Here is a 25045-nt window from a genome sequence, read left to right as displayed (position 1 = left end):
AACCTACATATCTGGACTTGTCTAGCAGTATTCATGAAAAGGAAATTAAGAGGTAAGACTAAATTTCTCCTTTTCTGTGTTTTGAAAGTTAGATAAAATGCTAATAAAATTTCAACTTTTCATGAAGTAAGCTTACCTGTGTAAATTCAAAAAAGCTTGAAGACTTAATTTCCATCTGCTGAATGTCTCCTTTAGTGTCATTTTCTGCCATAAGGTCTATGTGTACCTGATCCATTTTATACAGGAGGTGCTCAAATGCAGGAGAAGACTCCAATGGCTCAATTATGTAGCTATCATTCACCAACTCCACTAATCCTCTGCCAAAACAAATGACATAAAATAGTATGGGACTTCAATTACAAAGGCAAATTTTAAAAATATCAGTGCTCAGTAATATTGCAGATGTGGCTGATAGAGAAATGGCAGATAACTGTGCAGCTGATATATCTGCTTCTAACTGCATGGCTCAGGTAGCATTTTTTTTTTAATTTAAATTTTTATTGTTATAGAAACTTAACATCTATTTCAAACATCATAAAGCAGAGCCAATTATGAATTACCGTTCAGGTTATAGGTCCCCAAACCCCCCCTCACCCCTCCTCCCCGGAACGACAGTGCCCACAACACATAACATGTTATAAATGCAGCAAAATAAGTACAATAACAAAGGCAATGTACAGGTACACAAAGTCTTCAATTTATAATATATACTTCTGGTTAATCTCCAAACCTCCAGTGACTGCTAGTGTAATAGTTGCTGTAAATTGATGGTGAATAAGAGTGACAAATAGAATCATTAAAGATGTGCAACATAATCTAGAAAAGGCTGCCAAAGTTTTAGGAAGGAAGCATGTCTATTATGTTTGTCAGCAGTAAGAGATGCCAGATGACAATAAGAGTGCAATTTTGTAAGTACCTCCATAACCATGGGTATGTGGTCTGATTTCCATTTCAAGGCTAACAAGCTGCGTGCAGCTATAAATGCCTGAATACAGAGTTTCTTTTGTAGTTTGTCTAAGGTCTCCAGAAGTATATGCAACAAGGCCAATTCAGCCGTCGGCTCCAGCGAGACACCAATAATATCACTGACTACGAAACAGCTCATCTCAAAAAGGCTTAAGACATGTACATGTCCACCAAATATGCATATAAGTATCTTAAGATCCACAACCCCGCTAGCAGTCATCAGAAATGTGGGGATAAAATCTGTGAATTTTTTCCAGGGTAAGGTTCCACCGATAAATCATTTTATAACAATTTTCCTGTAGCTTGGCTGAAATGGAACAATGTCTAGCAGAGGAGATAATTTCCCCCCAAATCTTTGAGTCTAATGATTTACCTAAGTCCTTTTCCCATTGAGTCTTATGATTACATGTCGCCGATTCAGGGGGTGCAAGCAATTGGTAAAGTTTAGATATCATTCCTTTAAGAATATCTCCTTTGAGAAAGTAGGCCTCCAATAAAGACCTACCTGGCCTCAAAAGATGGGAACGTGCTATACTTCGGATAAAGTGAGAGACTTGTTCATATATCAGGAAATCCCGATGGTCCAGGGTGTATAAGGTGGATAAACTGTCTCTCGAAAGAATGGACCCTTGTTGCAATAAATGTCCCACTGTGGTTTTTCCTTGTTCCTTCCAATAGTGCATGCGGGGGGATTGATAACCAGCAGTAAAGTGTGTATTATGAATTAAGGAAGTTTGATAAAAGTAATTATATTTGCCCACTAGCTTTTGTTTATTGTGCATCCAAATCTTAAGAGTGACTCCCAGAGACCAAGGAATTTTGTGAATATGTCGCCAGGTATAGCGGGGTTGCCAAAGCAAAGCTTTCAACTCCATGGGACAAACTATGCTTTGTTCAATACGGACCCATTGTTTAACCGCAATCAATCTGGGGAAATCCGTAATGGCCCTCAGCTGAGCTGCACTGTAGTACCAGGATAAATTTGGTCCGCCATACTCCCTTGAGATTTAGAATAATAAAGGAAAATTGGTTCTTACCTGCTAATTTTCGTTCCTGTAGTACCAAGGATCAGTCCAGACCGCTGGGTTGTGTCTCCCTTCCAGCAGGGGGAGTCAGAGAAAAAACTGAAAAGGCACCCCTCTTAACCTGGTGTGCCACCTGCGATTCCTCAGTATATACGATATCAAAGCAGAATAACCAATAAAGGAGAACAAATCCCCAAACATAACAACCAGTGGCTACAACAATACACGTGGTAAAATAAACAAACCGAACTGCCGCATAACATATTAATCAAGAAGATTCCTTCCCATGTCTGTAAAGAAGTCAATGTCTGTAAAGAACTCTGTCGAGGTAAGAAGAATGAAGAAAACATACAGAAAAACGGACTCTCCAAAAAACCCAAGGGCGGGCGTCTGGACTGATCCTTGGTACTACAGGAACGAAAATTAGCAGGTAAGAACCAATTTTCCTTTCCCTGTACGTACCAGGATCAGTCCAGACCGCCGGGATGTACCAGAGCTGCCCTAACTGGGGTGGGATCTGGAAAGTCCCGCACGAAGAACACTGCTGCCAAAACAGTCAACCTCTGGATCCCGGATGTCCACATGATAATGTTTCGCAAAAGTATGCAATGATTTCCAAGTGGCTGCTCTACAAATCTCCTGCGGCGAGACCGACTGGCTCTCCGCCCAAGAGGCTGCTTGAGATCTTGTAGAGTGTGCTTTCAAGCCTTCTGGTATGGCACGCCCAGCGCAAAGATAAGTGGAGGAAATGGTCTCCTTCAACCACCTAGCAACCATAGCTTTGGATGCCTTGTGTCCCCGTCTTGGACCACTCAATAAGACAAACAAATGATCCGATAATAGAAAAGCATTGGTCACCTCTAGATAGCAAAGGAGAACCCAGAGCACATCCAACTTATGCAGATCCTTATCCGTCGCAGAAGTTGGATCCAAATTCGGGAAGGCCAGTAACTCTACAGTCAGATTGATATGAAAAGCCGATACCACCTTGGGCAAGAAGGAGGGAACGGTCCGCAGCGAAACTCCAGAATCCTAAATACGAAGATACGGATCCTGACACGACAAAGCTTGAAGCTCTGAAATTCGCCGTGCAGAGGTAATGGCTACCAAAAAGACAGTTGAGTGTCAAATCCTTCAATGTAGCCCGCCGGAGGGGCTCAAAAGGAAGACCACAAAAGCCCTTGAGAACTATATTCAAGCTCCAGGCAGGACAAATTTGTCGTACCGGCGGGCGCAAATGCTTGCGCCCCTTTAAAAAACGGGACACATCTGGATGAGCTGCCAGTGAAAACCCATCAATCTTGCCCCACAGGCAACCCAGTGCCGCGACCTGCACCCGGAGAGAACTGCAAGCTAGCCCCTTCTTCAGTCCCTCCTGCAGGAAGGATAGGATGTGTGCTACCGAAGCCAGATGCGGGGGGACGTTCAATCCTTGGCACCAAGAGTCGAAAACTCTCCAAACATGAATATAGGCCAACGACGTGGACGATTTCCATGCTTGCAAGAGGGTAGAAATAACCGAATCCGAATATCCCCTCTTCCTCAATTGCCTCCTCTCATAAGCCAGGCTGCTAGACAAAAGCGATCCGCTCGATCGAAAAATACTGGACTTTGTCAAAGTAGATTCGGAAGGTGGGCGAGACGCACTGGACCGTCGATCGTCAACAAGATCAGATCCGCAAACCATGGCCTTTGGGGCCACTCTGGGGCTACTAGAATGACAGACCCCACGTGGTTCTCTATCCGACGCATGATCTTGTCCACTAGTGGCCAAGGCGGAAACACATACAGCAGTATGCCGCGAGTCCACAGAAGAACGAGAGCATCCACTCCTTCCGACCCGTGGTCTCTCTGACGAATGAAAAATCAGGGTGCCTTTGCATTTGTCCGAGTTTCCATCAGGTCGAGGTGTGGGACCCCCCAACGACGAGTGAGCAGCCAGAAAGCTGCGGACAATTCCCACTTGCCGGGATCCAGATGCTGGCGGCTGTGAAAGTCTGCCTGCACATTGTCCACCCTGGCTATGTGCGAGGCCACCAGCCGGACCAGATGTCGCTCTGCCCATGTCATGAGCCTTTCGGCCTCCCAGGCCACCGACCGGCTCCTGGTTCCCCCCTGGCGGTTGATGTAGGCTACCGTCGTCGCATTGTCTGACAAGACTCGCACCTTACGCTGAGCTACCAGAGGGAGAAAAACGCGTAACGCCAGGCGTACCGCCCTGGTTTCTAATCGATTGATTGACCACGTCGCCTGATAACTTGTCCAACGACCCTGAGCGGATTGTGACTGGCAAACTGCTCCCCAACCAGTGAGGCTGGCATCCGTCGTGACTATTACTCACTGCGGCTCCTCCAGGTCCATCCCCTGTAACAAGTGGGCCGGAATCAACCACCAATCGAGACTGGACCTGGCTGGCTTCATCAGTGGGAAAGGCAGGCGGAACTCCTCCGATTTTGGATCCCACTGAGAAAGCAATGCACGTTGTAATGGTCTCATATGCACCCACGCCCAAGGAACCACTTCCAGAGTAGACACCATGGAACCAAGTACCTGCAAATAATCCCATACTATGGGTAGGGGTAAGGACATGAGCCGACGGATTTGTGCCACTAACCTGAGCCTCCTCTCCCGAGTGAGGAAGACCTTGCCTACCGAGGTATCGAAGCGTGCTTCCAGGAATTTGAGAACCTGAGATGGTACCAACTGGCTCTTGGCAAAGTTGACCACCTAACCAAGGAACTGGAGCTGGAGTAGAACCTTGCTCACTGCTACCCGACAGAGGCTCTCCGATTTGGCCCGGATGAGCCAATCGTCCAGGTATGGGTGAACCAAGATCCTCTCCCGCCGTAGGGCTACCATTACCTTGGTGAAGATCCGAGGCACTGTCGCTAACCCGAACGGAAGAGCTTGGAACTAATAATGCTCCCTCAGGACCATGAACTGGAGAAATCGCTGATGGCGCTCGAGTCTCCCAATGTGAAGATACGCCTCGGTCAGGTCCAAAGAGGCCAAATATTCTCCTGAGTGGATGGCTGCAATGACCGAAGTGCTCGGTTGAATGCCTTGAGATCCAATATCGGCCGGAAGGATCCCTCCTTCTTCGGGACTACGAAATAGATGGAGTACCTGCCGGCCCTGCGCTCCTCTGGAAGGACCAGAACAATGGCCCCCAGGGATTTCAAGCAACTCAGGGTTTGCCCGACTACCACTTGCTTGGCCAGAAAGCCGGCGGGAGAAATCAGAAAAAGATCCCTTAACTAGCGCGGAAAATCCAACTCGTAACCGTATGCAATGATATTGAGGACCCACTGGTCCAACGTGATCCTGACGCACTCCTCGAGAAACAGTGAGAGATGACCTCCCACCGCTGGAACCAGGGAGAGGGTCGGAATACCTTCATTGGAACTGCTTAACTCCGGCGGCTCCTTGACACCTCCCTCCCGAAATGGCCTCCGACCACGAAAGGAAGTAGGCCATGACTGAGCTCTCTGAGTCTGTTGTCGGGCGGGAAAAGCGGGCGGCCGCGACTGCCGAAATCTGCGCTGTCCTTGGAAACGCTAACGCGCTGCCCCAAAGGGCCTGGAAGACTTAGGCTTGTCTTCTGGCAATTTATATACCTTATTCTCCCCAAGAGACTTAATAAGTGCATCAAGTTCCTCCCCAAACAACAATTTTCCCTTAAAAGGGAGATTACCCAACTGAGTTTTGGAAGAAACGTCCGCGGACCAGTTCCGGAGCCAAAGAAGCCACCTAGCCGAAACTGCCGTGGTCATGTTGCGTGAAGATGCCCGCAACAGATCATATAATGCATCCGCTATGTAAGCCACCGTGGACTCCATCCTATTCGCCTGATCTGCTTCCTCTGGCAGTAACACCTGTGATGTGAGCATTTGCTGGACCCACCCGAGGGTCGCTCGCTGCATGAGGCTACTGCAAAACGCTGCCCTAACACAGAGCGCTGACACCTCAAAGATGCGCTTGAGGAGGACTTCTAGCCGCCTATCCTGTAAGTCCTTAAGAGCCGTCGCTCCCGTAACAGGAATGGTGGTCCGCTTACTGACCGTAGTAACCCCGCATTCACCTTCGGAATCCTGAGGATATCCAAGGCTTCCTCAGGTAAAGGGTAGAGTTTGTCCATTGCCCGTCCCACCCGCAGGGTCGAGTCCAGATTCCCACTCCTGAGTGACCAACTGCTTAAGCATCGGGTGGAAAGGAAAAGTTTGGGGCAGGGAACACAGCCCCAAGAGTACTGGTTTCCCCTTAACTGGCTCCGAACTGGGGACTGGTGCCTCCACTTCCACTCCTCCTGGCGAAACAATCGAGAAACCCGGGGGTCGTTCCCTTCTACTGGAGTGGACTCATCAACACCCCATCTCATTTACTATTTCCCAATATTATTATGTGTTACGACTGCAGAAATCCGGGAGTGGATCCTTGGGCCGACTGGCGTGAGTCAGTCGGGAGGCAGAATATCCGCTAGACGAGCTGGAGTTTCACCTGGAAACCCGTGACCCCTCCAGAGGAGCTGTGGGAGCCCGGGTCGCTAGGACTTAGGAGTCTTCGCCCTGGAAGCCCGAGGTCCCCCCAGGAGAAGCCCATAGGGACCCGGACCGCTGGGACTTAGGCGAAAGGAGCGACGAGGCCAGACAGCGAAAGCACGGGCTGGAATCCCGGCAGGCGGCAGGCGGACTGGAGAGAAGAAACGAACCGGAGTCTGGGCAGGCAGCAGGCAAGCAGAAACGAAGTCACGAACCAGGGTCAGGGCAGGCAGCAGGCAAGCAGAAACGAAGTCACGAACCAGAGTCAGGGCAGGCAGCAGGCAAGCAGAAACGAAGTCACGAACCAGGATCAGGGCAGGCAGCAGAAACAAGACAGGAACCGGAGTCAAGGCAACCAGAGATCAGGAAGCAAGCAGGACGAGTCCAGAAGTCAGGCAGGCAGGCAAGGTCCAGGAACGAGTAGCAAGGGTCAGGAACCAGACGAGCAGGAACAGCAACTAAGGCTCCGAAGAGTGACCGCGTTGCAAGGCGATTTGGAGAACTCCGGCGCTTGTTTAAATGCCCCGCCGGTGTGTGACGTCACTCAGGGGCGTCCCAGCACATCCGGGTGCTGGACGCTCAAAACGGCGTTCCTCGCGCGCGCGTTCCCCTGCTGAGGGCGGAGTCTTCGGCGACGTCTCCCTCGTGGAGACGCCGCTGCCACGCGGCTTTGGAGGCCCGGAACCCGGCACCATGCGGCGCCCGCGCTGAAGGTAAGAGCCCGGTCACTGCGCTAGTGACCGGGATCGTAACAGTACCCCCCTCTTACGCCCCCTCCTCAGAGGACCGGGCTTACCGGGGTTGTCCTGATGATACTGAGACAGTAGAGACTTATCCAATATGTTCCGTGCAGGCTCCCATGAATCCTCTTCAGGACCACATCCCTCCCAGGCCAGTAAATACTCCCAGCGGCGGTTACGAAACCGCACATCTCTTATCTCCCGTACCTGGTACACAGGATCTTCTGAAGATGCGGCTGAGAGCGCGTCAGGAGCTAGCCGATGGAAACGAGAGAACACCACTGGTTTCAGCAACGACACATGGAACACGTTGTGAATGCGTAAAGATGAAGGGAGACGGAGTCTATAGGACACCAAGCCTATACGTTCTGCCACGGCAAAAGGTCCACAGAACCGGGGAGCCAATTTACGGGAACGACCCGGAAAGTGAAGATTCTTAGTGTTCAACCATACCTTAGTACCAGGCAACAAGTTAGGCGCGGCGCTTCGATGACTATCTGCTTTCCTTCGTGCCTTCTCTGCGGCCCCAGAGAGTCGATGTTGCAGGATCTTCCATAATCGTTGGAGTTGCTGGGCTACAGTCTGGACCGAAGGAGAGGGAACCTCCACCGGAACTGGAACCGGTGGTCTGAGATGAGAACCGAAGACAGTCTGGAACGGTGACTGTCCTGTCACGGAGTGAGTGTGATTATTGTAGGCGAATTCTGCCCAGGGCAGAAGAGAAACCCAATTGTCTCTCCTTTCAGAAATGAAGCTGCGCAGGTAAGTCTTGAGAGAACGATTCATTCGTTCCGTCTGCCCATTGCTCTGGGGATGAAACGCGGTGGAAAGATTTAATTGTACTCCAAATTTTTTACAAAGAGCGCGCCAGTAGCGGGCTGTAAACTGGGGTCCTCGATCGGAGACAATACTTTGTGGAAGTCCATGAGCGCGAAAGATATGCTGTATAAAGAGCAGTGCCAGCTCAGGTGCAGATGGAAGTTTAGGCAGGGGTACCAGATGAACCATCTTGGAGAACCGATCCACCGTGACCCAGATCACAGTGTTCCCTTCAGACGGTGGCAGGTCTACCACGAAGTCCGTGGCAATGTGAGTCCATGGCTGGGTGGATATCGGTAAGGTCTGCAAAAGTCCCCATGGCTTCCCTATGCGCGGTTTCTGCCTGGCACATACTGGACAGGACGTAACGTATTCCCGCACATCTTGTCGTACTCGAGACCACCAGTAGTATCGATTTATTAAAGTTAATGTCCTATCCAGACCGGCGTGACCCCCCGTGAGGGAGTAATGAGCCCAGCCTAGTACTTTCCTTCGGTCACGTCGAGGAACTACCACTTTACCCTGGGAGGACACCGTGGTACTTGCTAGGCAAACTCTTGCTGGATCAATGATATACTGAGGAGCGTCCTCTCTCTCCTCGAAGATGGTGTTTCGAGATAGAGCGTCGGCTCGTACATTCTTAGAAGCAGGGCGGTATTTAAGAATAAAGTCAAATCGACTAAAGAACAGTGACCACCGAGCTTGCCTGGGGTTAAGGCATTGTGCCTGTGAAAGAAACTCCAGATTCTTATGGTCGGTATACACAGTGACCTGATGTTGAGCCCCCTCAAGCCACTGCCTCCATTCTTCGAAAGCCAGCTTGATGGCCAAAGTTCCTTATCGCCGATTCCGTAATTGTTTTCTGCAGGAGTAAATTTCTTGGAAAAATAGGAACACGGAAGCAGTCTCCCGGTGTTAGAGTACTGAGAAAGTACAGCTCCTACGGCCACACTAGAAGCATCCACTTCTACAATGAAGGGCCGAGACGGGTCCGGGTGATGCAAACAGGTCTTCAACAGAAAAGCCTCTTTCAGATCCAGAAACGCTTTACAGGCCTCGGAAGGCCAGTGTCGAGTATCAGCTCCCTTTCTTGTTAATGCCGTCAGTGGCGCCACCAGTTGCGAGTAACCAGGTATGAAGTGCCTGTAAAAGTTTGCGAACCCCAGGAAGCGTTGCAAAGCCTTTAGCCCGACCAGCTGAGGCCACTTTTTGATAGCGGACACCTTCTCGGGGTCCATGTTGAATCCGGTGGCTGAAATAATGTAACCCAAAAAGGGCAAAGAGTCCTGCTCGAATAAACATTTTTCGAGTTTCGCGTACATATGTTGATCCCGAAGAATCTGAAGTACCTGGCGAACCTGGAGACGATGTGTATCCAAATCTCGAGAGAAGATAAGAACATCGTCCAGATACACTATGACACAAGAATTTAGTAGTTCGCGGAGAATCTCATTCATGAGATGCTGGAACACAGCAGGGGCGTTACACAAGCCGAACGGCATGACCAGGTATTCATAGTGACCGTCCCGGGTGTTGAACGCGGTTTTCCATTCATCCCCGGGACGGATCCGAACCAGATTATAGGCCCCACGTAAGTCCAATTTAGTGAATACATGAGCCCCTTGAAGTCTATCCAGTAGCTCCGGAATCAAGGGCAACGGGTAGCGGTTTTTTCTGGTAATTGTGTCAGGCCTCTATAATCAATGCAGGGCCTCAGCGACCCGTCCTTCTTCGCTACAAAAAAGAACCCGGCCCCAGCAGGTGACTTGGACGGACGTATGAATCCTTTGGCGAGGTTTTCCTTGATGTACTCAGACATGGCCTTTGTTTCAGGTTGAGATAACGGATACACTCTGCCTCGAGGTGGCACCTTACCAGGAAGGAGTTCGATGGCGCAATCGAAAGGGCGGTGTTGAGGTAGTAGTTCCGCTCTTTCCTTGGAAAAGACATCGGCGTAATCCCTGTATGGGCTTGGAAGAACGGGCCCAACGTGTGCCAATGAAATAGGTTGAACCACTTCAGTCTTGATACAAGAGTGGAAACAACGCGAACTCCACTGTGTAATTTGTAACTCATCCCATCGAATTACTGGAGAGTGTAATTGCAGCCAAGGCAGGCCGAGAACTACTGGATATACCGACTTCTCCAGGACCAGGAAGGAAATAGTCTCGTGATACAGCAACCCGGTCTGAAGGGTGAGAGGAATCGTGGAAACAGAAATACTCCCAGGCAAAGGTGTTCCTTGAATGGACGTAAACCGTAATGGTGGTTCACGTGGTTGCGTGGCTAACTGAAGTTTCTGGACAAGTTCAAGAGTGATAAAGTTCCCTCCGGCCCCGGAGTCAATGAGAGCCCGCGTCTCAAAGGTCCCTCCAGGGAATTTCAGAGTTATTGGTACCGTACATTGAGGAGCAGCATTAAAACAGCCCAGGAGACACTCCTCAAATACCCCTAGGCATGCGCGTTTCCCGGCCGCTCTTTACATTGTGAAAGGAAGTGTCCCTTCCCACCGCAGTATAGGCAGAGACCTTGGGTGTGGCGGCAGCGTTTCTCTTCCTCAGACAGGGACGTTCTTCCCAATTGCATTGGTTCCTCAGTGGATGCTTCGGAGGATGCCCCGGTAGATCGGGAACTTGGTGCCAATGGCTTCGAGAAAACCGGAGCTAGAGATGCTAGACGCCGTTGAGGACGCACCGCCTTTGCCCTCTGTTGAAGGCGTCGGTCAATGCGCCCTGCGAGTTCTATGACCGTGTTAAGATCCTCTGGAAGATCCCTTGCAGCCTGCAAGACCCTCCAGGAAAATGCCACGCAGTGCGTCATCCCGCCATCCTACCTCCAATGCCAGCGTGCGAAACTCCAATGCGTACTCAGACAAGGTACGTGTTCCTTGTCGAAGTTGTAGCAACTCGAAAGTCGCCGAGGTCTGGCGGGCGGGCTCGTCGAAGGCTGCTTTGAAATTGGCTACGAAGTTATCAAGACTAGTAAGTGTGGCGTCATTCTTCTCCCACATTGGTGATGCCCAATTGAGTGCCTTCCCATCCAACAGGGAAAAGATGTATGCCACTTTGACGGAGTCAGTAGGGAATTGATTAGGTAACAAGGACAAAACGCACGAAGCACTGATTTAGAAATCCACGACACGCCTTGGAATCCCCCGCGTATCTGGAGGGAGCTGGAAGTTGCGTAGGCTTCTGAAGCGTAACGACCGGAGCAGCCGCCGGTACCGGTGCTGGCGCGGGAGGTTCGGCATCCATACGGGTAGCCATACGCTCCACCGTGGCTACCAACGAATCTAGAACCTGCTGCTGTTGTACCAATCGCTGAGCGAGGCCCGGAATGGCCTGGAGACCAGCGAGGTCTGCCGGATCCATGGCCTTGCAAACTGTTACGACTGCAGAAATCCGGGAGTGGATCCTTGGGCCGACCGGCGTGAGTCAGTCGGGAGGCAGAATATCCACTGGACGAGCTGGAGTTTCACCTGGAAACCCATGACCCCTCCAGAGGAGCTGTGGGAGCCCGGGTCGCTAGGACTTAGGAGTCTTCGCCCTGGAAGCCCGAGGTCCCCCCAGGAGAAGCCCGTAGGGACCCGGACCGCTGGGACTTAGGCGAAAGGAGCGACGAGGCCAGACAGCGAAAGCACGGGCTGGAATCCCGGCAGGCGGACTGGAGAGAAGAAACGAACCGGAGTCTGGGCAGGCAGCAGGCAAGCAGAAACGAAGTCACGAACCAGGGTCAAGGCAGGCAGCATGCAAGCAGAAACGAAGTCACGAACCAGAGTCAGGGCAGGCAGCAGGCAAGCAGAAACAAAGTCACGAACCAGGATCAGGGCAGGCAGCAGGCAGGCAGAAACAAGACAGGAACCGGAGTCAAGGCAACCAGACATCAGGAAGCAAGCAGGACGAGTCCAGAAGTCAGGCAGGCAGGCAAGGTCCAGGAACGAGCAGCAAGGATCAGGAACCAGACGAGCAGGAACAGCAACTAAGGCTCCGAAGAGCGACCGCGTTGCAAGGCGATTTGGAGAACTCCGGCGCTTGTTTAAATGCCCCGCCGGTGTGTGACGTCACTCAGGGGCGTCCCAGCACATCCGGGTGCTGGACGCTCAAAACGGCGTTCCTCACGCACGCGCGCGCGTTCCCCTGCTGAGGGGCGGAGTCTTCGGCGACGTCTCCCTCGTGGAGACGCCACTGCCACGCAGCTTTGGAGGCCCGGAACCCGGCACCATGCGGCGCCCGCGCCGAAGGTAAGAGCCCGGTCACTGCGCTAGTGACCGGGATCGTAACAATTATGTTTGCTTTTTTTAAAAAACCTTTTAAAAGTGCACGCTATTCAACTTATCTTAACTTCTTGCCGTAACTTGACCGACACCTCAGTGTTCCAAAGTTTAATCAAAAACCAATTCCTTTTTTCTTTTTTCTGTTTTTCCTTTTATGCTGCCCTCCGCGTTGCTCATATTAATCAACTCCCAACATTGCAATGTTTCGGCGGCTATTATCGCCTGCTTCAGGGGATTCAACTAGTTTTTCTCGGCCGCGACCAGCGCAACCCTGCAGCACACCTTCAACAAATTATAAGAAGCTTGAATATAAATTAATTCAATACCTAATTCCAGAACATGTTCTGAGTGTCACAAGTGAATTGGGAATATCTACAATATATCCTTGATAGTAGCAATCACTCTGAAAAATACAGGATGAATAGTTATATGCATATTTCATATGCAATCTGATGAAACATCTTTTCTCTGGAAAGATACAAAAATATACATCTTTGCAGCTTCACTTCCTGTATGTTTTAATACTAGAACTTTAACAGACAATAATAACTTTATTACTGTACCTTGCTTATCTGATTTTAGCCTGTCAAAACAGTTTGTACTATGCGGTTATATTTAATTTACAGGACAACTATCTTTTATGTGCCTTGCTTGGTTATCCAGAATGTGATATTTTTCTTGATAACCAAAGCTATCCTAGGCTGCCCTATATTAATTTAACTTCTCTCATCTGATATCATTCTCAACTATCTAGTACGTAAATAGCATAATCAGAGTTCACTTCCAGTCTAAGCCCCACCCACTCCCAACTCTAATTCCAACTCCCATAGACGTGAATAAGTGTAGCCCTATCCCAAACCACACCCCCTCCCACCCCCACAGTCTGCCCCAAGCCATGCCTCCACCTACACCTCGCCTATAGCTCTGCCCATGCTTCTCCCACCCCATAGTAGAGTAGCCCCTCCCATACTCTACCCTAAGCCACACCCTCTCCCAGCCCCAAAACAGACCCCAGTCCCAAATCACACCCCCATGATATCACCAGAAATTGTTATATTCTCCGTGAGTAGTTAGCAATCTGTTCAGGAACTGGTGCTAGGAGTTAGCAATCTGTTAGCTATCTGATGGGAGGAGCAATCAGATAGGAGTTAGCAATCTGTTAGGAAAGCTCTGTGTTGCGGGCTCCTAAAGGAGGAGGAATCAGCAATCTTGTAGTGTCTCAGATATCGTCTTGCTAAGCAGTAGCAATCTGTAATGAATCTGATAAGTTGTGGGTGGATCCCTGGGCCGATGGCAGATGGCCACGCCCCCGGGAGAATATCCCGAGAGGGACAACCGGCTAGGCTTGAGTATGGAGACAGACACACATTAGTTCTTTTATTAAACAAGGTTTTGAAACCACCAGAGGTGGCAGCAGTGAGTTGATATGCCCAGCAGGGCTGTAGTCCCTCAGGTACTGGAACAGCGATCCAGGATGGCTGAGCTATTGAGAAACTGTAGAAAGTGAGTAGGCAGAGTTCATGAACAGAACTAGATGACAAAGCTCATTTAAGTTCTCAAGGAAGCTCGGGAGCTGGAAAGGTTTAGGCCTTTGAGGAGCGAGTACCTGGTACCAGGGAAAGCTCTGAGTGACAGTAACTCACAAATGTTTGTAGCAGCGATAGCTTCCAGGCAGTAGAGAATCTTCAGCGTGTCCAGGAACATGGGCCCTCGAGGAGCGAGTACCACTTCCTATCTGTAATCTGAAAGTAAAGAAAAAGAGCGAGGCGAACAAACAGAATGTTGGGAATTATTAGAAAGGGAATGGTGAACAAAACGGAAAATGTCATAATGCCTCTGTATCGCTCCATGGTGAGACCGCACCTTGAATACTGTGTACAATTCTGGTCGCTGCATCTCAAAAAAGATATAATTGAGATGGAGAAGGTACAGAGAAGGGCAGCCAAAATGATAAAGGGGATGGAACAGCTCCCCTATGAGGAAAGACTAAAGAGGTTAGGACTTTTCAGCTTGGAGAAGAGATGGCTGAGGGGGGGATATGATAGAGATGTTTAAAATCATGAGAGGTCTAGAACGGGTAGATGTGAATAGGTTATTTACTCTTTCGGATAATAGAAAGACTAGGGGGCACTCTATGAAGTTAGCATGGGGCACATTTAAAACTAATCGGAGAAAGTTCTTTTTTACTCAACGCACAATTAAACTCTGGAATTTGTTGCCAGAGGATGTGGTTAGTGCAGTTTAAAAAAGGATTGGATAAGTTCTTGGAGGAGAAGTCCATTACCTGCTATTAAGTTCACCTAGAGAATAGCCACTGCCATTAGCAATGGTAACATGGAATAGACTTAGTTTTTGGGTACTTGCCAGGTTCTTATGGCCTGGATTGGCCACTGTTGGAAAAAGGATGCTGGGCTTGATGGACCCTTGGTCTGACCCAGTATGGCATATTCTTATGTTCTTATGTGGCCCCCAAGGAGCGGGTACCTCTGGTAAGTCCGAGGATGTAGAGTAGCTTGGACAGCCGAAGTGAGTCCTTGCTAACTCAGTTTGTTAGTGATATAGAGACCTTTAAATATTGGAAGCGTATGACGACATCTCAGGGGGATGCCCCTGAGGTTCGCGCTCTTGCTGGTACTTCAATCAGAGCGCATGCACCCTAGGTCTTCAGGCAACATGGAGGATCTGCAACGTCGAGGCGGTCCGGGGATGCCGGAGGGAGACGGCATGGAGACACCGCGGCAGCCAGCCGTCCATCAGACCCGGAAGGAGTCGCCACAGAGGTAAAGAGGGCGGAGTGAGGACATAGAGAAGCGACAGTCGCAACAGAAATGACTCTTGACCACTTTTTATGACATCACCGAAAGTCCAAACCACCCCATCCCTAAAAATACACCCCCTATAACACCATCAGAAATGGCCCTATCGTTTTTAATGACAGAATTAATGGACCCTGTCCACTTTTTGATAACCTCTCCAGAAGTCTAAATAATTGATACCAGGGGTGGTGACAGAGCCAGAAACAGGACTTTTCTGACCCCAAATGTAAAAGTTACTAGCTGTGATGTAGCAGAAAGCTCTCTCTCATTCTGTCTACAATGACAGGGAGAATTTCCCCCTTTCCTCTTCCCATCAGTGTAAATATTCATGCCCAATGACCCTACCTGGCAGACATGCAGAGTGAAATGTGATCAGATCCTTTTGTAGTATACAAAAAAAGATTAATAGCAGGGTGTGGGGATTGGGGTACTAGAAAATCAGGCATGCAAAAGTGAATAAAGCAAGGCCCGAGTTTTTGTTTTAAATACAGACCACTGCAACCATGCACGAGCAGCTATTAAATACAATTTAATATGACTCATGAGCAATAGGAAGTTTTGGTGGAATAAATCCTCTTTTTCAGGCTGCTAAAATATGTAATAAAACAATGACCAGGAAACAAGTAACAACAGCTTACAGATCAAGATGCTTATTCTTTACACAGACCTACTAGGTGTTGCATTTTGGCACGAGGCTGGAGCCATGAGCCGCCTCTTACCCTTGCAGCCCAGAGGCCGCAGAAGCCGGGGCCTTTCCCGCGGCCTGGAGCAGCCCCCGGACCGCCCAAGTTGCTCCTCGGCATGCCGCTGTGCTCTATTGCAGCAGGAGCTGCTTTCAGCCTTCCTCGTGCGGCGGCAGCCGCGGCCCCTGGAGCACCCAGTGCAGCGTGGGGCCGCTGACAACGCCACCTCCAACATCGGGCCTAGTCGAGGCCTGCTCTGGCTCCTCCTCTCAGCAGCGGCAGGGACGCCCTGCTCAGCTTTCTCTAGGGGCGGGCCCGCGTCTTCTCTCCAGATTTAAAGGGCCCACGGCTGATCCGCCCCGGGTCCCACCTTGGACACCTTCCTGGGCGTCTTCCTTCTTCTAGCCCTACTTAAGGGCTCAGTAGCAATTCAACCTTTGCCTTGGCAAGGGGCCTAGTCGTCCCTAGAACTCCTCGTATCTAGCTCCTGCCCAGCATCTCTGCTCTTCTTCATGGGATCCCTCTTGTATGTTCCTGGTCTCTGTTCCTGATGTTCCATTCCAGTCCTGATGTTTCACGAACCAGCTTGAGACCTTCGTCTTCTCCTGTTCCTGAGGTGCCTTCCTTCCTCTCAATGGTCCAGCTCGCTCGCCCTGGACCCAGACTCCAGCTGACCAGTCCCTGGAGTAAAGCCGTCCCATTCGGTATCCATTTCCGTGGTGGCTGGAGCCTTCTTCTGGTGGAGCACTGCCTGGACTCTTTCCTGCTCCTGAGTTCCAGATTCCAAGGCCTCCTCTTCTGCTCCCAGATTCCAAGGCCTCATCTCACCTGGCTCCGGATTCCAAGTCTTCCAAGTTCTACGACCAAGCTCCAGTGCCTTCGGCCTTCATCCACCTTGACCTCTGTCCGCCCTGCCGCCTTTGCCGTTCCCAGCAGCAGGTCCAAAAGGGATTGGAGTGGTCGGAGGACCACTCAGAGACCACCATTGCGTTGGTGGCCTCAGGGAGGCGTGCAGGTTCGGTGGAGGGTGAGGGCCTCCAGATTCCCAGACTTGGACCCGTTTCACTGCAAAGGCACACATCCCTCGTCCCGCGCTGGGGAGTGCCCCCTAGCGCTCCCTTCCATTGCAGCGCAACGCAACAGCTTTGCCAAGGCCATGTGCTCGGTGGGACTATCCTGGTCCCGGGTTCTGTTCTGGACCCCAGAATTTTTTTTTTGGGACTTCCTTCGTACGACCTGTGCCAGCTCTTCTGGATTCCACGACCTGCAGGAGGCGCCTGCATCCAGACTATCATCTCCACGGCAATCCCAGGGCATGGGTTCCACGACCTGCAGGAAGAGCCTGCACCCTACCTGGTTTCTGTCGGTGCTAGCTGATCCCACCCTGGATTTCCTCCCGGGTCTTCCTTGAAGTTTCGGAGTTCCCTCATTGTTCTTCGTTTGTTCTCTTGTTCTTCCTTTGTTCCTCGTTCCTTGCTAAGTTCCTTCCATTTTTCTTTGCTCCGCTGTTTGTTCTTTGTTCTGCTGTTCCCTTGCTTGTTCTCATGTTCGTTCCTTTGTTTGTTTCCTTGTTCTCTTGTTTGTTCCTGCATTCCTCGTTGTTCCTGTATCCTTTGTTCCTCGTTGTTCCACTGTTTCTCCCTACGACCTGCAGGAGGCGCTGGCACGATGTTCCAGTTCCAGATGCCTTTCCTGGATCTTTGACCTCCCAATGGAGGGGAGAGGACCCCCTTTGAGGGGGGGTACTGTTGCGTTTCGGCTTGTGGCTGGAGCCACGAGCCGCCTCTTACCTTCGCGGCCCACAGGCCGCAGAAGCCAGGGCCTTTCCCGAGGCCTGGAGCCGCCCCCGGACCTTCCAAGTTGTTCCTTGGCACGGCGGGCCATGCTGCCGTGCTCTGTTGTGGCAGGAGCCGCCTCCAGCCTTCCTTGTGCAGCAGCCGCTGCCCCCGGAGCTCCCAGCATGGAGTGGGGCGTCCAACGTCAGGCCTGCTCCGGCTCCGCCTCTCATCAGCGGCAGGGACGTTGCTGTCCAAGGTCCTGCCCAGCTCTCCCTAGGGGCGGGCCAGTGTCTTCTTTCCAGATTTAAAGGGCCCGTGGCTGATCCATCCCGGGCCCCACCTTGGACTCCTCCCTGGGAGTCTTCCTTTTTCTAGCCCTACTTAAGGGCTCAGTAGCCATTCAGCCTTCGCCTTGGCAAGGGGCCTAATCCTCCCTAGGACTCCTCGTATCCAGCTCCTGCCCGGCATCTCTGCTCTTAAGAACATAAGAAATTGCCATGCTGGGTCAGACCAAGGGTCCATCAAGCCCAGCATCCTGTTTCCAACAGAGACCAAACCAGGCCACAAGAACCTGGCAATTACCCAAACACCAAGAAGATCCCATGCTACTGATGCAATTAATAGTAGTGGCTATTCCCTAAGTAAATTTGATTAATAGCAGTTAATGAACTTCTCCTCCAAGAACTTATCCAAACCTTTTTTGAACTCAGCTACACTAACTACACTAACCACATCCTCTGGCAACAAATTCCAGAGCTTAATTGTGCATTGAGTGAAACAGAAATTTCTTCGATTAGTCTTAAATGTGCTACTTGCTAACTTCATGGAATGCCCCCTACTCCTTCTATTATCCGAAAGTTTAAATAATCGATTCACATCTACTCGTTCCAGACCTCTAATGATCTTAAAGACCTCTATCATATCCCCCCTCAGCCATCTCTTCTCCAAGCTGAACAGCCCTAACCTCTTCAGCCTTTCCTCATAGCAGAGCTGTTCCATCCCCTTTATCATTTTGGTTGCCCTTCTCTGTACCTTCTCCATCGCAACTATATCCTTTTTGAGATGCAGCAACCAGAATTGTACACAGTATTCAAGGTGCGGTCTCACCATGGAGCAATACAGAGGCATTATGACATTTTCCGTTTTATTAACAATTCCCTTCCTAATAATTCCTAACATTCTGTTTGCTTTTTTGACTGCTGCAGCACACTGAGCTGATGATTTTAAAGTATTATCCACTATGATGCCTAGATCTTTTTCCTGGGTGGTAGTTCCTAATATGGAACCTAACATCGTGTAACTACAGCAAGGGTTATTTTTCCCTATGTGCAACACCTCGAACTTGTCCACATGAAATTTCATCTGCCATTTGGATGCCCAATCTTCCAGTCTTGCAAGGTCCTCCTGTAATGTATCACAATCCGCTTGTGATTTAACTATGCTGAATAATTTTGTATCGTTTGCAAATTTGATAACCTCACTCATCGTATTCCTTTCCAGATCATTTATATATATATATATATATATATATATATATTGAAAACCACCGGTCCAAGTACAGATCCCTGAGGCACTCCACTGTTTACCCTTTTCCACTGAGAAAATTGACCATTTAATCCTACTCTGTTTCCTGTATTTTAACCAGTTTGTAATCCACGAAATGACATCGCTTCCTATCCCATGACTTTTTAGTTTTCTTAGAAGCCTCTCATGAGGGACTTTGTCAAACGCCTTCTGAAAATCCAAATACACATCTACCGGTTCACCTTTATCCACATGTTTATTAACCCCTTCAAAAAAATGAAGCAGATTTGTTAGGCAGACTTCCCTTGGGTAAATCCATGTTGACTGTGTTCCATTAAACCATGTCTTTCTATATGCTCTACGATTTTGACACAACTGTCTCCAGAGAATGCCCTACATTGGAAAGGTTGTCGTTTATATGGAGTATAGAACCTACGCGAAGAAGAATAAGAGTGTGGCATGGTGAGTGACTGTACCACCACCGATTGCTCCTTGAGCTGAGCCACCGTTTCCTGTAACTTGGAGCCGAACAAATTGTCTCCCCTGCAGGGCAGGTTGGCCAATTTATCATGGACATCATCCCTTATGGAACTAGCTCTGAGCCATGCTAGTCTCCGTGCCGCAATTGCGTTCACTGAGACTCTGGAAGACGTTTCAAATCCTTCGTAGACGGTACGTAGTAAGTGTCTGATGGCCTCTTCGATGTCTTGTAGTGGATGGGAGTTGTGAAGAGACTGTGGGTCATCCTTGAGGCGTTGCACGCACTCGAACATGTACTGCACCAAATAGAACTGGTGGTGATTAATCTGGGCGCCAAGCATGGATGCCTGATAGGCTCGCTTAGCAAACTCATCCAGAGCGTGAAGGTCCTTACCCGGGGTGAAGCAGAATGTAGTTTAGCTTTCTTCACTTTCCCCATTACGGACTCCACAAACAAGGACGCATGTGGCAGTTGAGGGGTTGTGTAGTATGGAGATTTTTGCATTTTATATTTTAAATCAATCTTCCGGGACACTGCAGGGAGTGTGAAGGGGGTGTCCCAAGATTTTTCTAGGACCGAATCCAAAACGGCGTGCAATGGCAGAGCGGTGGGTTCGGCTGGGAGGTCGAAGATTTTTAACAAATCCAGAGTGTCGGCTCTGGCGTCCGGGACCTTTTGAATGGGAAGGTTGAGGACTTTCCCAATCTTTTCCAAAAATTTCAGATATGTGAGGTCCTCCGGCGGGGAATAAGGCTCTGCTGGGTCCTCCGCCGGGTCTAATGGATACCCCGTAGAGGAGTCCGGAGAGGTATCGTGAAACTCCGGAGAAACCGAGGCGGGGCTCCTTTGGCTTCGACACCGGGATGGGGTCTGGTAGCAGAGCCAGAGGTGAAGGAGATCGATGTCGTATCGGTGTTGAGTGCACCGATGGCTGAGGAGACGCCGCAGGCAACTGGAAGGACGCCTACATAACCTCAAAAAAGCCAGACAGTGCCAGGGAAAGGTTGACAAATGCATCCTTCGTCTGCCGAGGCATAGCGGGTTTCTGAATTGTGGATGGAGATTTGACTGGAACCACCGCTAATAGGATGTCGGCATCCGGGCTCCTACTGGGAGAACGAGGAGTACGGGTTTTGTCTGGCAACTGTCGTTTTTTGGATAGTGGTTCCTGCAAGGAACTGGCTTCCGAGCGGCAATGAAAGGCCAAGGATAAGTCGGAATACACTTGGACTGAAGAGGAAGAGGATGATGGAGAGTGAGAGGAGAGTGTTGGAGCTCCCTCTCCTTCCGAAGCTGAGAAAGCAGGTGTAAACATCGGCCCTAGAGCTCCAGAGGCGTGTCCCCGCTTCTGTGGTCGGGACTGTGTTCGCTCGGCAGTCCACTTCTCTGGTGGCGGAGGAAACCGTGAGTGTGGCACTAGGAGGCCCGAGGCCGGCTCCCTCATTAATCAATGGGTCTTAAGCGAAGACTTTTGGGAGGAAAGACCCTTATGTGGCCGGTCGCCTCCTTTTTGGGACTGCGCCGAGTGCGCTGTTGACGCTTGCGCCATCGATGCATGCGTCGAGTGATGCTTCGCGGTCGGCTCGCCCGGTGTTTTCTTCTTCGGCGCCGATTCTTGCATCGACCGTGAGTGCATTGAGTCGCCTTGTGGTGGCGCGGTGCCTCAATCAAATGGGGCATCGGGTGCCATGGCGACGCTGTCCTCCGTTCCTCTCGGCACTTTCGGTCGTGGATGGGATCGGGGCTCCAACGCTTCCGATGCACTGTGGGTTCGATGGTTCGATGCCTGGTACGAACCGGATCGCGGCCCCGAAGCAAGTCGGCCTTACTTTTTTGTTTCTTCTCCAGGCTCGACCTCGCAGTCGTGGGTTCGACCGACGACGCTCGACGCTTTGATGGAGGTGTAGGAGCTGCAGGTCCTGGGGAAGATCGGGCCTCAGAGGGGGGTGCGCACGAACCTCCTCGGGCTGCTTTTAGAGCCTCCATCTTCTCGTAGCGTTGCCTTCGGGCTCTTGGGGACATCCGTCCACAGTGTTGACAGGACTGCATCGGGTGGTCTGGGCCCGGACACCGATAGCAGCAGTCTTGCCTGTCAGTAATTGACATTACCTTCCCACATGTGCAGGGCTTGAAGGCTGATAGTCGGGGACCTTCCTTCCTGCCGTGGTCCGACATTAGAAATGAAATCTTCTGTTTCTTTTTCTGCTTAAAGCTGTGATGCTGAGGAGGTCTGAAGCTTTGCATGCGATCCTGCGCGCAGAAAAACAGACTGAGGAGAGTCGATTCCAGCACGGGAAACCACGCACATTTCTCCTGTTCAGCACCATGGTCTCAACAGCTCCTATGAAAAATTTTAGAAAGGAAATAAAAAATAGATCCCATGTTTGTTTTAACAGTAACATTATCCCAAGCCTTGAATGTTTTATAAGAATGAATAACTTGGTATGAGAACTTACTGTAGTATGTGATTTACTAGACTGAAGCAATCCCTCTTGTGTGTATGTATTAACTGCGAAGCCATGTAGTAAAAATTCTCTATAAAACAAATGAAACAAAGCTAGTTCTAAACACAGCTAAACAACTGCAGTATATGTTAGAGTTTTCTAGGTAACTGATGACAAAACACAATTAAAATATACTTATTGTAATTGTGGGATATCAGTCACTTACTGTCTCTCAAGGTGAACAATATGATCCTTCCCTTCTATCCTAATAACATATAACACCAAGTCCTGAACCATCCAAATGGAGAGAAAGAGAATCAGTATGTTGATATTTTAACACTACAATTCTCTATCTACATTATATGAATTTAGAGTACTGATACATTTTAGGCTCACTGATAATTTCTAATGTTAAAGTTGAAAAGTCTCAGGTTATTAAAACATTACATAGTTTAAATGCACATCATATAATGGTCTAATACGATTAAAAAAAAGGTTTACTTTTTTTCTGCAGAAAACTAATGTGGGTTCTCTAATTGGCTTCACTGTTGTCTTTTCTATTTAGAATTGTGATAAATGCTGTTTGTTTTCAAATTATGCAAGTAAATTCCAACCAGATGACATTACTGGAACTACCATACCATATCTTCATTTGTTTTTGACGTTATCTTCTGTGGAACTATAATTTCGTATGAATTCAGAGATGCTGATCTAAAATCTAATGAAAAGCACTATAGTGAAAAACAATGTTTAGCAGTCAAATATACAACTAAATATAAAACTTAAAAGGTGATAACTTCCCTAAATGGCAGTCTCTGGTATCATATATCATGGCGAACACCACTATACCGGAGACTGCCATTTAGGAAAATTAACCTCTTTTGAGTTCTATTAGGAACAAACTCACAAGGCTAGTTTTTTCTAGTTTGAAATATATGACTAAAACATCATAAATACCAAGTCTCTCTCATTCTAAGCCACACTCGTGTTAAAACAATCCCTCACAATCCAGCTCAGGTGGATTGCTGTGCAAGATTTAGGTTTGGTCTTAGTTTAATTTTAACCCAGTTTTCTTTTCCCACATCTAAATCATTTCCAAGCCATATTTGAATAAAAAAGTTTAGGTCCTGCATTAGTAAACTTTATTCTCACAAATAGGGAAAAAAGTGCCTTAGTAAATGAGGCCATGTGTGCCTTTTTCATTCTGTAAAGCTTTTAACCTCCTTATTGTGTCTAAGGTGTGATTTTCCCCCGTTTATCATAACAGTCATAAATAAATTGCCAGAATGTGTAAACTTCTGGCAATGGCCCATTGGTAGTTGGAACCTTTTTAAAGACACAATGAAACACAACCCACTGGGTAACAACAGAAAGTAAACAGCAGACAAAAATAATAGTGTCTGGGGTTTTTTTTTAACCAAAAGAGATGGAGTGTGTGATGTTTCAAACCCTGGTCTACATCAGGACAAGTCCTTTGGCTACTGGTTTCAGTGTGATCTGGGAACGTTTGCCTTTTTTTGTGCATCTATACATCATACTGCAATTAACACCGCCATCAGCGAAAGTCTTTTTTAAAACTAGACATTCATGAGAGGAGGAGGCGCAGCAGATCTCACCATCCTCTCCCATCACCGCCTTGAACATGAGAAGAAGGTGGAAACAACCGAGTAGCCCTATCCCCGCCCCACTAAAGAAGCACATTTCGCCTCCCCCACGCCCCCAGCGAAGAGAAATAATAACAATAATAATAATTATTATTATTATTATTGCGATGAAATAACGGAAATCCAACGTCCACCGTTGACTTCTGCCCTCTCGCACCACTGGAGATTGAGAAGGGAAGTGAGGAGTGGGACGTCTTTAGCGCGCACGCGCGGCGTAGTCCGGCTTCAGTCTCGTTCTTAGCTCATGCGTAGTTCCGTCGACAGAGCATTCCAGTGTTGCCAACCTCGCTTATTTACCGCGAGATTGGGCTTCTTTTCCTAGTCATTCGCGTTTTTTTTTTCCGATTCGCGGGTTGCTTTTAATTGGGCTATTTTTTCTGCCAGTCGCGGTTTTTTGGGCTTGTTGGGCGGAACTTGTGCTCTGATGTTACAGTGATTGGCTGCTGCTGCTGCGATGAAGCCTGTCCATATCCGGCACACCCTATCCCTATATTGCAGCAGTAAGCCAATCAGAGCAGGATTCAAAGAGTGAGCTGCAAGCCTTGTTGATGGATACCTCGCGAACACATTTTTGTTGGCAGACCTGGAACGGGAAGGCCAGCAGCAGGGCATTGGAGGGCAACAGCAAAGGAATCTTCAGACTGCAGCTACAGCCAGGTATCAGGAGGGGAGGAATTAGTATGTTGGGAGGGGGGAATGAGAGTGTGGGGGGCCAGAGATGTGCTTGGAGGGGGGTGGGGAGAGGGGAATGAATGAGAGTGTGGGGGCCAGAGATGTGCTTGGAGGGGGGTGGGGAGAGGGGAATGAATGAGAGTGTGGGGGCCAGAGATGTGCTGGGAGGGGGGTGGGGAGAGGGGAATGAATGAGTGAGAGTGTGGGGGCCAGAGATGTGCTCGGAGAGGGGAATGAGTGAGTGTGTGGGGGGCAGGGATGTGCTCGGAGAGGGGATGAGTGAGTGGTGGGGGGCCCAGGGATGTGCTCGGAGAGGGGAATGAGTGAGTGTGTGGGGGGCCAGGGATGTGCTCGGAGAGGGGAATGAGTGAGTGTGTGGGGGGGCCAGGGATGTGCTCGGAGAGGGGAATGAGTGAGTGTGTGGGGGGCCAGGGATGTGCTCGGAGGGGGGGGAATGAGTGAGTGTGTGGGGGGGCCAGGGATGTGCTCGGAGAGGGGAATGAGTGAGTGTGTGGGGGGCCAGGGATGTGCTCGGAGAGGGGAATGAGTGAGTGTGTGGGGGGCCAGGGTGTGCTCGGAGAGGGGAATGAGTGAGAGTGTGGGGGGCCAGGGATGTGCTCGG

At 49.6% G+C, this 25045-nt stretch overlaps 1 protein-coding gene across 2 annotated transcripts in view; it reads right to left on the bottom strand.

The window, feature by feature from the left end:
- Nucleotides 1–23867, bottom strand: part of LOC115092719 (disintegrin and metalloproteinase domain-containing protein 9-like) — a 506232-nt gene extending 482365 nt beyond the window's left edge. Inside the window, exons 1-6 of one of the 2 annotated variants that reach the window (XM_029603960.1) lie at nt 23704–23867; nt 22729–22805; nt 22314–22375; nt 22100–22178; nt 12688–12764; nt 137–317 (exon numbers count right to left, since the gene is read on the bottom strand). In XM_029603960.1, coding sequence (XP_029459820.1) covers nt 137–317; nt 12688–12764; nt 22100–22178; nt 22314–22375; nt 22729–22805; nt 23704–23788 — 561 coding nt within the window. In that variant the 5' untranslated portion in view covers nt 23789–23867. The remainder of the gene's footprint in view (nt 1–136; nt 318–12687; nt 12765–22099; nt 22179–22313; nt 22376–22728; nt 22806–23703) is intronic. The other variant, XM_029603961.1, reaches the window with a different exon arrangement.
- Between the last annotated feature and the right edge of the window lie 1178 nt (nt 23868–25045).

This window comes from Rhinatrema bivittatum, chromosome 5 (genome assembly GCF_901001135.1).
Source record: "Rhinatrema bivittatum chromosome 5, aRhiBiv1.1, whole genome shotgun sequence".
NCBI classification, from domain to species: Eukaryota; Metazoa; Chordata; class Amphibia; order Gymnophiona; family Rhinatrematidae; genus Rhinatrema; species Rhinatrema bivittatum.
Note: the sequence above shows the minus strand (reverse complement) of the source record. Positions and strands in the feature narration are given on the sequence as shown.